The following is a 14,649-nucleotide window of genomic DNA, read 5'->3' on the forward strand; positions in this document are numbered from 1 at the left end:
GCAAAATATGCACAATTTACCGACATATAAGAATAAAAAAAACTAAGCTCACCGAGCCAGGTAACAGAGTGGGGATGCACATATATATATATATTTGTATACGATTGGTGCAGCGGATTGCAACGAAAAAGAGAGACGCACAACTACATATTATAGCAGTCCCATATACGAAATTTCAACGTCCTGCAGTTAATCGTTCTTGAGTTATGCGAGGTACATATGTACGTCAAGAGAAAATTTATTCTTAATTCATTTAAATCCCTTTTACAATCCTTTTTGGGAAAAACAGTTCTTTATTCTGTCCGTACGTACAGATGTCCCGCAAAAACATCGCTAAAATGGTTTCGAAAGCGGTCGAAATGGATATTTTCGTTTAAATATGATACCCGAAATTCTTCCCAATTACAGTACTTCCTTTACTTCGCACAAAGAAGTAAAAATAAAGCAAATGTCATACGAAAGGATTTTTATTACTAATTAGTAAGTACTAGATAAAATTATTTTATCAAAAAGTTGGTGATATTTGCTTGGGACAAAGCCTGAAGAATTTAAACGCTTCGTAGTAAAAAGTGCAGGTTTTCGATGTCTTTCACAAAGTGTCCCCTACTTTCTAATCTAAACTACAAAACCACCACTACCAACCTCCTCCGCCATTTTTTACAATTCGTTCAATTTCTTGTAAATTAAAGTCGCTTTATCTTCTTAATTACCATTGCTTTTTACTGTCCACTGATGTTGTAAAGATCATTCAGTTTTCCTTTCGTTTAAGTCTTTGACTTCTCCCTTTTCCATGTCTGTCCAAAATCCTTCGTCGCCAATTGCTTTTGTAATCTGTACGACTCCTTTAGCTTTATTTTTTATCGATGGGAATCCTTTACAACTGCTTTTAGAATCTGTACGATTCCTTTGGCTTCATTTTTAATGAATGGAAATCCCTTACAAATACTTTTGTAATCTGTACGATTCTCCTTTGGCTTCAATTTTAATCGATGGATATCCTTTACAATTGCTTTTTTAATCAGTACGATTCCTTTGGCTTCATTTTTAATCGAAGGAAGTCCTTTAAAATTGTTAATTCATCCAAATGTTGTAACTTCTGGCGAAAACAGATAGATGCCAGAAACATTCGACGTTAATGAATGATCGCTAAAGAGTGTATGAATAAAATTCTAGCGTTGCACAAATTAAATGTTATATATATATATGTATATTATAATTAAGATTTAAAATATATGAACAATTAATAATAAAGCGTCTATGCGAAATTGCGCTCCGAAAATCTGCGATCGTCAGGTATTATCATAATGGAATCGATGGGAATTTTTCAAAAGGAAGTTCCTATCATAGGTTTACTGGAAAAGTACCAACTCATTTATGGCTTTTCCACTTCCCGGTGCACTGGACGTAGATACTTTTCTATTCTTCTGCAGGTGTTCGGGTTGAGAACATCAAAAAATAGTATCATTTCAGTATTTCTTTTTGTTTTCCGTCTTTACAGTGGTTGGAGGACAGCAGGTGTTCACAGAAAAAAAAAAAAAAAAAGAGTCTGAAGTAAATGAGATAACAGGTGCTTTACCACATGTTACAGCCGGTTTAAAAGGCTTCCGCAACACCCGCACTTGCCGGAGATTCCAGTCTTAAGTGGCCACCATCGTGTATAAATATTAAAAGTAAGAACAGGTTGAATTTCCAGATGAAACAATAGTCTTTACTTGTAATTTAGACATATTAACCTTTTTGCACTCGAAAGGTGACCACTTGATTTGATGCGGTAACTCGAGAAGTGACTTTCGGTCACCATCTGATTTGATACGGTAAATCAGGTGACCCTCGGTCACCATTCCTTCTGACGCGGTAATTTGATGGGTAACGATGTTTATTAGTCCAAAGGGGCAATTTGCCCTGAAGGACTATTAATTTCGTTTTGGCATTTTGCGTTGAAAACTATAAACGGCGAAAAACTATTCAAATTGTTGCCACCAAATATTATATTTTAAGAAATTAAATAATGAAGAGTCTGAATGAATGTATGTATGTTTCCCGCAACGACGTGATAAAACGACGGTACCTAGAAGGCATCAAAATTTGAATAACGTAATCTTCCATAGAATATGGGAATGTGGAATCCCTAATTTGTAATTTGTTTTATTATTGATTTCATATTTTATAACACTTCAACGAATTTTTGATTAACAAACTAAACGATTTCAGAGCGAGCAATGGCAATACTGTACGGGGAAAAAAAAAAAAAAAAAAAAAAATTATCTCCAGCGCACGAGTCTCTGTATCGGAAATTCTGAATATATGCTCATTTTAAAATTATTTTGCGATACTGCTGTTGAACTGAATTTTTTTGGTTTGAGTATGTAGAACATATTTAATAAATAAAAGTAACACAGAAAACGTTAAAAAAATGCCCCTTTGGACATAATTTAAAATCTGAAACCTTTCAGATTTATTTTACTTTTTCTTTAGGGTTTGGTTTTCAGCAATATCACTTCATGAGTGTAATCAACAATACACACGTATAAAACACCTGCTGTAACAGCTTTAAATAGTATTAAAATCTTGTAGTTTAAATAATTTAAATAGATGAACATTAAGGTATTTGTGAATGGCAATATTTGAAACCAGACTCGAGTGCCCCGTGCGACTCTCGCACGAAGAATGTAATTTATTTTTAAATGTTAGAATATGTTTTCTTTTCTTGTTTGTATGTCGCCATTTTTTTTTAGTGTTAAATAAAAGTTATTGCTGTGTTCCATCATTGGAGTTGCTTCATTTCGCCAAAGAAGCATCACACTGCCAACCTTTATATGTTATTTCAGATTTACCGTTATATATGCGTCTTCGAAGTTATTATAGTTCAAACTCAATAGTCTAAGCAAGAGGGATATTACTTAGTTACGGAACCCATTAAGCATGGAATACGAAGAAGGAATCAGGGTGCTACTTTGGTAGACGGTTGCACGGATTTTGGCGACTTTCCTTTGGCGAGTAATACAACTTAGGGTAAACCCATTGCTGGATAAGTTATTTATGGTAACCGATACTTTGTTGTCATTTTATTTAAAAAATAATGCGTTTTATTGTGCATAAATTCCGTGTTTAAAATATTATTTATGGCTTTTAAATATTAAAAATCAATTTAATTTTGCATTTTTATTTGAAATAAAAATTTTATTGTTTATGATATTTTATGAAATTTTATTTTGTGGATGATGTAATCAATGACGTCACCTTATTTTAAAAGTAATTAGTTTTAATATCTATAAATTTAATCTAATGTTTTAAACATTATTTATGGCTGTTAAATATTAAAACACAATTTAATTTTGCATTTTTTAAATATGATTTTATTATGAATGATTATTTAAATAATTTTAATTCTAGGCGTGACGTAATCAGCTCCCTGATTGGTTACTTAATATTTGTGCATTACAGCGCCATTTTAAAATTTTATTATTCATCTCTTCGATTTCCTCAGATTTCAAAGCGAATGGATGTCTTCGTTTCGAAGATGAATGTTGTTAGTGGTAATTACCAAGAATTATTGGTATCGGCATAAAAAAATTGCCGTTTGAGACCTTATTTTGGCCAACCTGGATTTCCTAATCAAAGATTTATTTATTGTTACTAGGGTCAGAGGAAATTTATTTAAAATATTTGAAGGAAACCTCGCTAATTGCTTCTTCAATGAAGTGCGAGAAATATGGATAACAGATGAAGTTTTTTTTTTTTTTTTTTTTTTTTTTTTTTCCTGGTGCTTATCAATATGCGTATAGTAAAATGCTTAAAAAAATGTAAGTACATATTTTTCTTTTACTTTATTATTGTATACTTCAATTTTTTATTAAAAATTTAATACATATATTTTTTTAATTTCCTGAGATATTTATTGCCACATGTTTTAATGTTAAATAATTATATCCTATAAAACTTATTTTAAAGGATTTGAATTTAAGTAATTGAAAAATTTTAATTCTTTTAAACGTTGGTATGATGTTTTCAATTCAATATTCAATTTAAGTAATATTTTATTCCAATTAAATGTTGGCGCAATGTTTTTATTCTATTATATGAAAGTAATAATTTAACCTTACTTTAGCATTTTATACTCTTAGTAAATGTATTTATTTACATTTGTCAGCCATCTTAATGAAAACAACGTTTTCAACAAAAAATTAATCCATTATTTTTAACGATATTTATTTTTTTAAAGTTTCGAATACTTTACTATGCGTGAAATACGTAAAAACAGCATTTTTCAAGATGGCTGACGACTGTAAAAACCGCGCCAACAATTGCGCCAATGTAAATCGCCAAAAATCCGTGCAACCGTCTACCCAAGTAGCACCATACTTTTGGTATCCAGCAATACGTCGCAAGTATCTTCAGACATAAAAGAACCATTAGATTTATTTAAATTGTGAGTGAAATCATTTTAAGTTAGCTGTAAGAAATTCACCAAATGCGAAAAATCGCCTCGAGGTGGGCCTTCGCCAGAATGAAAAAGGCCGAGTGCAAAGGGTTAATTAAATACATGCACTGAAAATTCTAATCCAATAATCAGATTTCACAAAAATGTATTTCAATTACATAAGTTATACTTATATTTTTAGAATTTATATATAATTTATCTACCTCAACAATCGATGTATTTAAAATTCATAAAATTTATATTATCATTTATAGATTAGATTTAGTGCTAGCCCAATCCGCAAAAGTTCTTATTTTTTTTCGCCTTCTTTTAAGGTGTACAAGTCTTAAAGTATTTTATCCACGCTTATTCATTAGAAAGGATGCGGAGATTCAATTTCAAGATAAATTTCAATATGTCATTTCAAAATAAAAATAAATTATTAAAAAAGTCATGTTTACTGCATTAGGTATCACTGCCATAGAAATTAAAAATTTCATAATTAAACAGTATCTGAAAACGAAGTTTTAAGAGCAGAACTTCATTGTGGCACCACTTCATGTTCATGTCATGTGAGCTCTAATTACGTTTTATTGGATTCGAACCTGACCCTGCACTGGAAAGGCTGAGAATTCCTCTTATCTGCTTAATCAAAAAATACTATGTCGATTTTCAAAAAACAGATATGGGAAAGCCAGAAGTGGAACAATAAGTTCATAAAATAATATGACAATAAGAAATTAAATGAAATTTTCCATTTCAATGGCAATATGAAATGAAACATTCGGAGGGGACAATCTTTTTTTTTCCCAAAAGAATAAAAAAAAAAAAAAAAAGAAAAAGAAAATCTGAAAGCTTTCATATTTTATATTACGGCCAAAAGGATTTTTTAAATTTTTTTAACATTTTGTGTGTTACCTTTACTTATTAAATATCATGTTCTTCTCACTTAAACCACATAAAATTCAATTCAACAGCAATATCATAAAATATTTAAAAACAACATATCTTTAGAATATCCGATACACAGTCTCGCGCGCTGAAGATTTTTTTTCCCCCCCGTACAGTGTTGCCATTGCTCGCTTTGAAATAGTTGAGTTTGTTAATTAAAAATTCGAAATAGATAATAAAAACAAATTAAAAATTCGGGCTTCGAAGTGCCCATGTTCGGTTTGAGGGTTACGTTATTCATAACTTGATGGCTCTAGATGCCGTTATTTTTTCACAATGCGAGAAACTTTCATGCAGATTATTCATTATTTAATTTCTTTTTAAATATAATACATGGCGAAAATATTTAGTGGCAACAGTTTGAAAAGGGAAACAACGCAAAATACAGTTTTGAGATTAACAGCCCTTTTGGTCTAACGCACCTTTGGGTTAAAAGTTTATTTTAATGGCCTAAAACAGCGCCCCTCAACCTGTTTCGCTCCATGCATCCCTTTCACCACTGTCAGAAGATAATACCCTCTTTACAAAACTCAAAAGATACATATACATATATATTTAAACAAATTCAAATTCTTAACAAATACATATAAAAGTAAAAAAATTTAAATTCTAAAAAAAGGAAAAAAGCCAAAATAATTTAAAATAATTTTTAAAAAATGTGCAAACATGTAAAAGATTTAATTCTCGAACTAATCTACAATATCATTTAAATTCAGAAGCATAAGCAAATCAAGTGCAAAATCTATCCTTGAAAATAAATCTACTAATTTAATAATTTTTTAAGAAAAAGTTTAATTCTTGCTTGTTACTCAAAAAACTTTCCTTTTTGAACTTTAATTCTTAAATGTTAATTTCTAAGGGTACCACTTTATTGGAATTACTTTTGGTTTTGACTTTTACCCTTGCCTGCATGAATGACGAAACACGAATTGAATGATTGGAGAGTTAGGTTTGGAGGCAACTTCCCCTTGATAAGTCTGTCTCCTGCCTACTCTACAGTCATTCACATATGCATTTTTTAAAAAAATTGTTTAATTTTAATTTATTAAATTAGTAGATTTATTTTCATGGATAGATTTTGCACTTGATTTGCTTATGCTTCTGAATTTAAATGATATTGTAGATTAGTTCCAGAATTAAATCTTTTACATGTTTGCACATTTTTAAAAAATTATTTTAAACTATTTTGGCTTTTTTCCTTTTTTTAGAATTTAAATTTTTTTACTTTTATACGTATTTGTTAAGAATTTGAATTTGTTTAAATTTAAATTTCATTCCTTGCAGCAATGGCGCAAAGAATATTTAATTAAATATGTATTTAAATTTAATTTTTTTAAATTAAATTCAATTTATTCTTATGAAACATATATATATATACATTTATTTAGAATTAAGGTTACATTTTTAGCATGTTTTATAAATTAAATAACAAAAAGTATAGAAAGCAATGATAAACACCAAAACTGGAATAAAAGTAATTTATATTCGTACACTAAAATTAAATACTCAAGAGCTAAGTAAAAGGCTGACCGGATTCCTCCTCCCCTCCTCCGAAGCTACGAAATTTCTCCCTCGTTAATAACCCCTAATTTAGTAATTTAAAAAAGAAAAAAACAAAAAAGATTTTCTAAGGTATATCAGTTGTTTATGTTAAAATACCAACGTAGGTATACCTTTCTAGATGACTTTTAAAAGGAAACTGGCTTATATTACGATTAGAGAGATGGAAAGTGGAGAAATCGAATGCAAATGGTCTATTCATTCCTTAAAAATCGAATCCGGCATAAATTCCGGCAGAGCGATAATATCTGGTGGCAACAGTTTGAAAAGTGAAACGGACATTCAGGGTCAGGGTGATTTGACGCAAAATCGCAAAACGAAAAGAGCGCTGGATATTTAATATCGCAAACACAAATTTTTAATTTGAGTACAATTCAGTTTCTTACGTAAATTTCCACTCCATTTCTAAATAATATGGGCAAATAAAATATTTTGAGAATTCTATTACCTTAAATAATAAATAATGAAAAAAAAAAAAACAAGACATGAGACCTTCTGAAGATTGGGTTAGTAATAAAATATAAATTATATAAATTTAAAAATATCAATTATTGAACCAAATAAATAATATTTATTGGTATTTACGTATTAACGCAACTACTTTAGTAGAAGTCGCCAAATTTTCAGATTCTACCAAATTCTGGCAACCATGCGCATAACCGTTTTTCCGGCGACCATGTTCACAACAATCCCTCAGTCAAGCAACTGCGCCATTTTCATTTTTGTTTTATTCCAAGTTCCAACAGTTCTTATAAACAAATCGTGATTAAAAAAAAAAAAAAGTTTCAAAATACGTGCTTCTGGAACTTCACAGCAATGAAAGAAACCGTGGTAAAATTTCTGCAGGAATACAGAATTACGCTGAAATTTTTCTAAAGGGAACAAACAATGAGAAAATGCGTTCCCATTATTGCCAAGTTTTGCAAGAAGCCAGTCTCCGCAATTCCGATTTTTTTTCAGCGAAAACAGATCGCTGTGTACTTCGGGAGAACAGTGTAAAAAAATTACAGAAAGATTTAAAGAAGAATGTGTTTTATTTTTTAATGTATCACGTAATTCTTATTTAATAAGCAAAAACACTATCTTAAATTGCTACATTCTTTTCATATGTTGATAATGTTTACCGCCTTACGATAAACTTCGATAGTTTAGGAACCTTTCTTAAAAAAAAAAAAAAAGGCGCGACAACCACTAACTTGCACCGGATAAGAAACTTCTACCTTTTCATCTGTAAAAAATAAGAAAAAGCACAAAATTCTAGGCGATACTGCGCCAGCTTCCCATAAATGCCGCGATTATCGAGTACTTTACCCAATATATTTTGGATCTTGCAAGTAACTGCCTCAATGGGTGTATTTTTAATGTAAGTGATTCTCAACGATTATCTCGTGAAGAGTCGACTGTAACAGTAGTTCTGAATATGCACCCCTTTATTAAAAGATCATTCCTCCTCTCTTTTCAACAAATTAAAAAAATTCATACGTACAGTCATATTATTTTTTAACTTGTTTTATAAATGAAACAACAAAAAAGCAGAGAAAATGTTGATAAACACCAAAACTTGAGTAAAAGTTGTATTTTATATTTATAAACTAAAAGGCTGACCACATCCCCCCCAAGCTATGACATTTCCGGCTGGCACTTTTATACTCGGTCGGTATACTGACCCGCTGCAGGTGGATATTGCTCCTACTCTTGCCAGTTATTGAGAGAGTCCCATTAGAGCCTGACCTGTGATGCAACCTGCAAGAATATTCTCCATAAGAGATAAGTACCTGACGGGAATCTCGACTGGTTGAGAACCGCTGTTCTATATTTTTTACCCCCCCCCCAAATTAGTGGTGGCTAGCTTTGCCTTTTCTGTATGAATAATACATATTCGAACGTTCATTTATAAAAGGTATTTTACGCAAATTTTTTCTTTGTAAAATGTTCAAAATAAAAATGTCCGAATTTTACTTTGGGCCACTGTATGTAATTAATTACTGTGAATATTGACAGTGTCCGCGTGATAAGGAAATGGAGCCGGCAGAATTTCCGAAATAGTCTGGGCGAAGTGCCAACCACGTGCTCGTCACTGTCACCGACTCTGCGTCGTTGGAACAGACAGTATAGGGACTAATGTAACACAAATGTGCCCAATAAAACGTTAAAAGTTCGCGCAATGCAGATGTTTCTCCTTTATCTCCTACAATTAAAAAGCTCGAGAATGCCCACAAATAAATGATAAGAAGAAATTCATATTTGCACATTTAAATGCTGTACTCGCCTCAATAAGGCCGTCATTAACGCATGGGCCCGCTAGGCACTTCCCCGGAGGGCCTACAAGCATAGGAGCCCCTGAATTTGAGTTCTGCGAGATACATACGTACGTATGAGACATCGCGAAAAAAATCCCTTTTAAATCCACTTTGGAAAAAATAGTTCTTATTCTTTCCGCACGTGCAGACGTCAAGCAAAAAAATCGTCCAAATGGGTTTGCAAATGGTCAGAATGTATATTTCCGTTGAAACAGGTTACCCAGATTTTTTTTTTTTTTTTTTTGCGAATACAGTAATTGTAAAAATGTCAATTGAAATTTTTTTAATACAAGTACAATAATTATTTTGGGTATAATTGTTTGCGTGTAAAGATGGCAATGATGCGCTTGTTATATTTTCTTCTGTGTTGTATAATTTTACATAGTTATAAAGAAATTAGCTTGCAATTATTATTACATCTTTGATAATTATGTATATTTATTATAAAATTCATTACTTTCTTCCAAGTTTCGTTTTTTCTTTTTCTTTTTTTTTTTTTTTTTTTTTTCAAATCAACCATACACATGTGAATCGTAAACGATAAATACATTTAGAAAACTATGCTTTAATGGTGTAATAAAGTTGTTACTTTAATCTAAACGCCAATTTCGTACATTCATCGCTAATACTTGAACAGAAGGGAATTTTTCTAGCTGAGAAAAAATACATTAAAAAAATTTCATTAAAATATCTTTTGTTGAAATGTTGCTATAAAATATTTAAATATATATATATATTTAGTATGTGCATTGTATTAATAAAATAATGTTGCCACGTAATGTATGAAATTTTTAAACTGAAAAAATAAATAAAAATCCCTTTATTTTATTCACTGCGTCCAAATAATAATTAACAATAAGATTAGAATTACGTTTACTGCTTTTTAAAACGTTAATTCTGTTAAGCAATAATATGCTGTTTAAATTTGACAGAAAATTACACAGCTTACGTTTTGCCGAATCGCAATACACTAGCACTTCGATGACTTAAAAAAAAAAAAAAAAAAAAAAAAAAAAAAACTGAAATGTTTCAGATTTTAAATTACGTCCAAAGGGGCGTTTTTTAACATTTTGTGTGTTACCTTTCTTTATTAAATATCATGTTCCTCGCACTTAAACCATAAGATCCAGTGCAACAGCAATATCGCAAAATAGTTTTAAAACGAGCATATCTTTAGAATTTCCGATACAGAGACTCACGCGCTGGAGATAAAAATGTTTTTTCTGCACAACGTTGCCATTGCTCGCTTTGAAATCCTTGAGTTTGTTAATCAAAAATTCGTCAAAGTTTTAAAAAATAGGAAATCGATCATAAAACAAATTTCAAATTTGGTCTTCCACATGCTCATATTCGTTGGAGGATTACGTTATTCAAAATTCGATGACTCTATGTACCGTTGTTTTATCACAATACGAGAAATATACATACATTTATGCAGATTTTTCATTATTTAATTTCTTCAAATATAATGCAGGACTCTAACATTTTGTGGCAACAGTTTGAAAAGTGAACCGACATTTATGAGTCCGACGCATACAACACATTGTTTTTGTTAAAATCGGCACTCAAAATTTATTAAATTTCCAAACAATTCAAATAAATAAATTAAAAAAAAATTAAAAATGCGGGCTTTGAGGGTCGCACATTCAGGCGGATACAGATACAGCCATTTTTCCACGATGCGAGGCACAATACATACATGCAGATTCTTCATTCGTTTAGAGATTATACATGATGTATATTGACAACGCGAAGCTCGTATGATCAGCCATGCGCGCCCCACAAGCGCGGTCTTAAGCATATGCAAAAATACTGCTGAATAAAATACGTCTTCCGACCTTGAAAACCATTGGCCTAGAAGACAGAAGGGATGAAAGCCCAATTTTAACAAAGAAATACGCATTGAAAGACGTAGTTCATTCACACGACAGAAAGCGCGCATGCGCATTTGAAAACATTTAGCCGCGAAATTCGTTTGCATGAAAATAATTTCACGGTTAATTACTATAAAGTTGCATTTTGCTGCTTCCAAAATATTAACTAAAAATTTTGCAAGTATCCTTTAAAATCATTTCTGATTGCACACAAGCATATTTTAGTGAATAACCATGCTAAAAAATATAACTTGCATATTTAATAGACTTATTAATAGAATATAATCTACATATGTAATAGATTAATATAAATTGCATTTTACTTAATTAGGTTAGGCTGAATATTCATACATTCACAAAGCCATATTTTAGGAAAACAGGTCACAAGTTCTGTATTTTAAGCACAGATTAATTAACATTAAATAGATCTTAATGGAAATAACGCTTATAGCTTGACTATAAACATAAAATTTTTAGGCTGAAAAAATGCACTTAAGAACATCTGATATTTTTAAATTAAGTCCCAAATTAAAACAAAAATTTAAAATACTTAAGAAAACTTAATATATTTTATTTATCAATTACTTATACAAAATACTTATTGATTTAATATCAATAAATTAAGTCAAAATGCCATGCTTTAAACTGAATTCACCTTCCCCAGAACATGAATCCCGTGAAAGTATTTAAAAATCCTTTCTGATTTCATATGTAACTTGATAGAATATATCAAGGTACTTCAAGTTTTAAAACTACAGAAACGATTTGTTAAAATTGACACATTTTTTTTAAATGGAAAATAAACAAGACTTTTAAAAGAATTGATTATATATAAGCAATTTTTAACGATACATAGATAAAATAAAAAGAGAATGCTTTCATTTCTCGACAGAAAGCTCCTGAAATTAAAAATCTATATACATATTAAGTTCTTAAAAATTGTTTATGAAAGATAAATTCAGCTAATTATGCTTATTACTTTATGTCAGAAATTTACTTATGTTTATCATGTATATTTTTTTCCAGAATCACTCACTTATTAGAAATAATTGAATCTTACATTACTTATGTTATATGTAGATTAAAAAGAAATTACTATTAATAAAATTAAATTCATTAGAAAATATGTGATGATATTCATACAAGACTTACATCATTATTAAAACAATGAAAAAGTATTTATTCCTTAAGGCTTGAATGCTAGTCAAAATTCAATATGATGTTCAAAAGTAATGAATTCTGAAACACCATGTGAAATTTTCATATGCACATTTATGCTTTTAACTTGTGAGACATCCAGCAAATGGCTTAGATAGAGATCTCTGATCTCTATTCATTCCTATTGAATATTTTCATAATTATTGAATTATCAGACAAAATGTAAAAAAATTAGTAATTTTCATGATTTATTTAAGGTTCAACTTTTATGGATAAACAATAAAACGTTAATATAAGAATTATATTGCTTTTTATAGACAAGACAATAATAAACAAAGAATTTCTGATAATACATATGATGCACTTATCAGAAACCAACATAAATTCAAGACATACATGAAAATCGAATTTTTCTCCCCTAATCATACTCAGAAATCCCATGAAGGTATTAAAAAAAGCTTTTTGATTTCTTATAATTTAATAGAACATTAAAATACTTCGAATTTCAACAATAAACAAATAATTTTGTAAAACTGAGATGATGTTTTTAAAGAAATGGAAAATAAGAAAGACTTCTTACAAGAAATAAGAATTAAAACTGTTACATAAATATAAGCGATTTTTTAATGATACAGCGATTTCTAATCACTATTTTCGGTAAACATTGCAAATAATACTAATATTTAAAAATATCACTTAAAGAATTTGTTTGTATATTTTCATTACTTAGCAAAACAAGTTTCAGATTTTATAAAAATTAATTTGCCTGAACAACGTTTCTATTTTCAAATAATTTCAATGTTTTAAACGCCATCATATACGTAATTATTTCATAAACAAATCATAGAATTATTCACATATATTTAAAAATTAATCAAGGCGCTATTAATCACTCATTTCAATCAGCAAATCTTTAAATCATTATAATGGATTTTAATCGCACAACACCAGTTAATGCGTAAAGTACAATTTATAATAAAGAACCAATAACATACTAAAACGTTTACAGATTAGTTTATACACGTGGCTAGAGTACCGATATCGAAAACTTGACACACAAACCTAAGTTAAGCCTACTTTTCATCCAAAATTACGTACCGGCAAGTAAAGCCGGCAAAATAAAATAATACGAAAATGTAACTTACATTGCCGTTTCTGCAATTTAGTAGCAGCTGCTCTTGTCTTGATGTTGTCAGCTGAGGTTTTTAGGACGGAACGAGAAATTTTAGCTACAGTACTTGCCATCGCAATTATTTTACGTTCTACTCTTTCCCACGTTGTGGATGAAAAGACAGTTCGTAGCTATGCGTACAACGCCAATGCTTGAGATTTTTAATCTAGAGCTTCGTGCTCCAACCAACATTGCCGTTACTCCACTATCCAAAAGAGGAGCGTTTGTTTTGCTCAATCCTATTGGTTGATGCATCCCACTATTCAGTAGCGGAAGGGTTGGCTCCGTTGAAAGATTATCGCTTTCGCTTTTTTCTTTCTGAGTGTATAGGAAATGAAATCTTGCCATTCATGAAAAAAACAAGTTAGAAAATTAGTTCTTCCATAATTTCGCCTTTTAGCGAGTGAAAAAGGAAAGATAAGACTTAAATCATTTCATTACATAACCTTACTTATATATTTTTTTAATTTTAACAGTATATACAGCAATTTTATTAGAATTTAATTGCTTGGTAATTTTTTATTGATTTCAAGCAAATAATATGGTTTGAATTTTTTGCGAAGGGTAAAATATAGTTTTTTGGGGACGATAAGACATAATATAAGGCACATGAAAACATTGCTCTAAATTATACGAAGGAAAATGAAAGCCATGAAGGTCCATAAACAGTCAAGCAATAGCAATTATTTATACTATACAAACTTACGCACTTTTATTTATGCGTCGAAGAAATATTTTAAGAGAAAGAAAATAAATGTGAATAAATAAATAAATAAAATGTAATAAACATGAATAAAATATAAATAATAGGAATAAATAGATATGAATGTGATGTTTTTGCCTTTGCATTATTTTTTTTCCAGTGATTGTGAGCAGTTACAGTGCAACCCAGTCCAGTCCAACACAATGCCAGATCTGATGGTCTCTTTATCATGGAGGCGCCTAATAGGTGGGCCATCATCGCCTCATTACAAAGCCATGCCTTCTCCGGGATTGGAACCCAGGCCCTTCGATAGCGCAGTCAGCTTCCCTAACCACTATACCGCCTGGGCGGCGCCTTCGTGCTGTTGTTATTGATATTTTTATGGTACTTATGTATTATCGCAACCAGGTTGGCGCGATTTGTAAGTTTGAGTAAAAAAGTACGAATAGAAAGAAAATGTACATTTATTAATTACAGATAATTTTTAATACAGTTTTTTATATTATTTTGTT

General features: G+C 30.4%; 1 protein-coding gene across 1 annotated transcript in view; it reads right to left on the bottom strand.

The window, feature by feature from the left end:
- LOC118188276 (isocitrate dehydrogenase [NADP], mitochondrial-like) overlaps positions 1-13,567 on the bottom strand; it is a 66,454-nt gene extending 52,887 nt beyond the window's left edge. The window contains exon 1 of the mRNA XM_085812636.1: positions 13,409-13,567. Within this exon, the coding sequence (XP_085668762.1) occupies positions 13,409-13,508 (100 nt within the window). The 5' untranslated portion in view covers positions 13,509-13,567. The remainder of the gene's footprint in view (positions 1-13,408) is intronic.
- Positions 13,568-14,649: the final 1,082 nt, after the last annotated feature.

The sequence above is a fragment of the Stegodyphus dumicola genome, chromosome 3 (genome assembly GCF_044657685.1).
Source record: "Stegodyphus dumicola isolate Sdum_Otavi_A_Nest chromosome 3, ASM4465768v1".
Lineage (NCBI taxonomy): Eukaryota > Metazoa > Arthropoda > Arachnida > Araneae > Eresidae > Stegodyphus > Stegodyphus dumicola.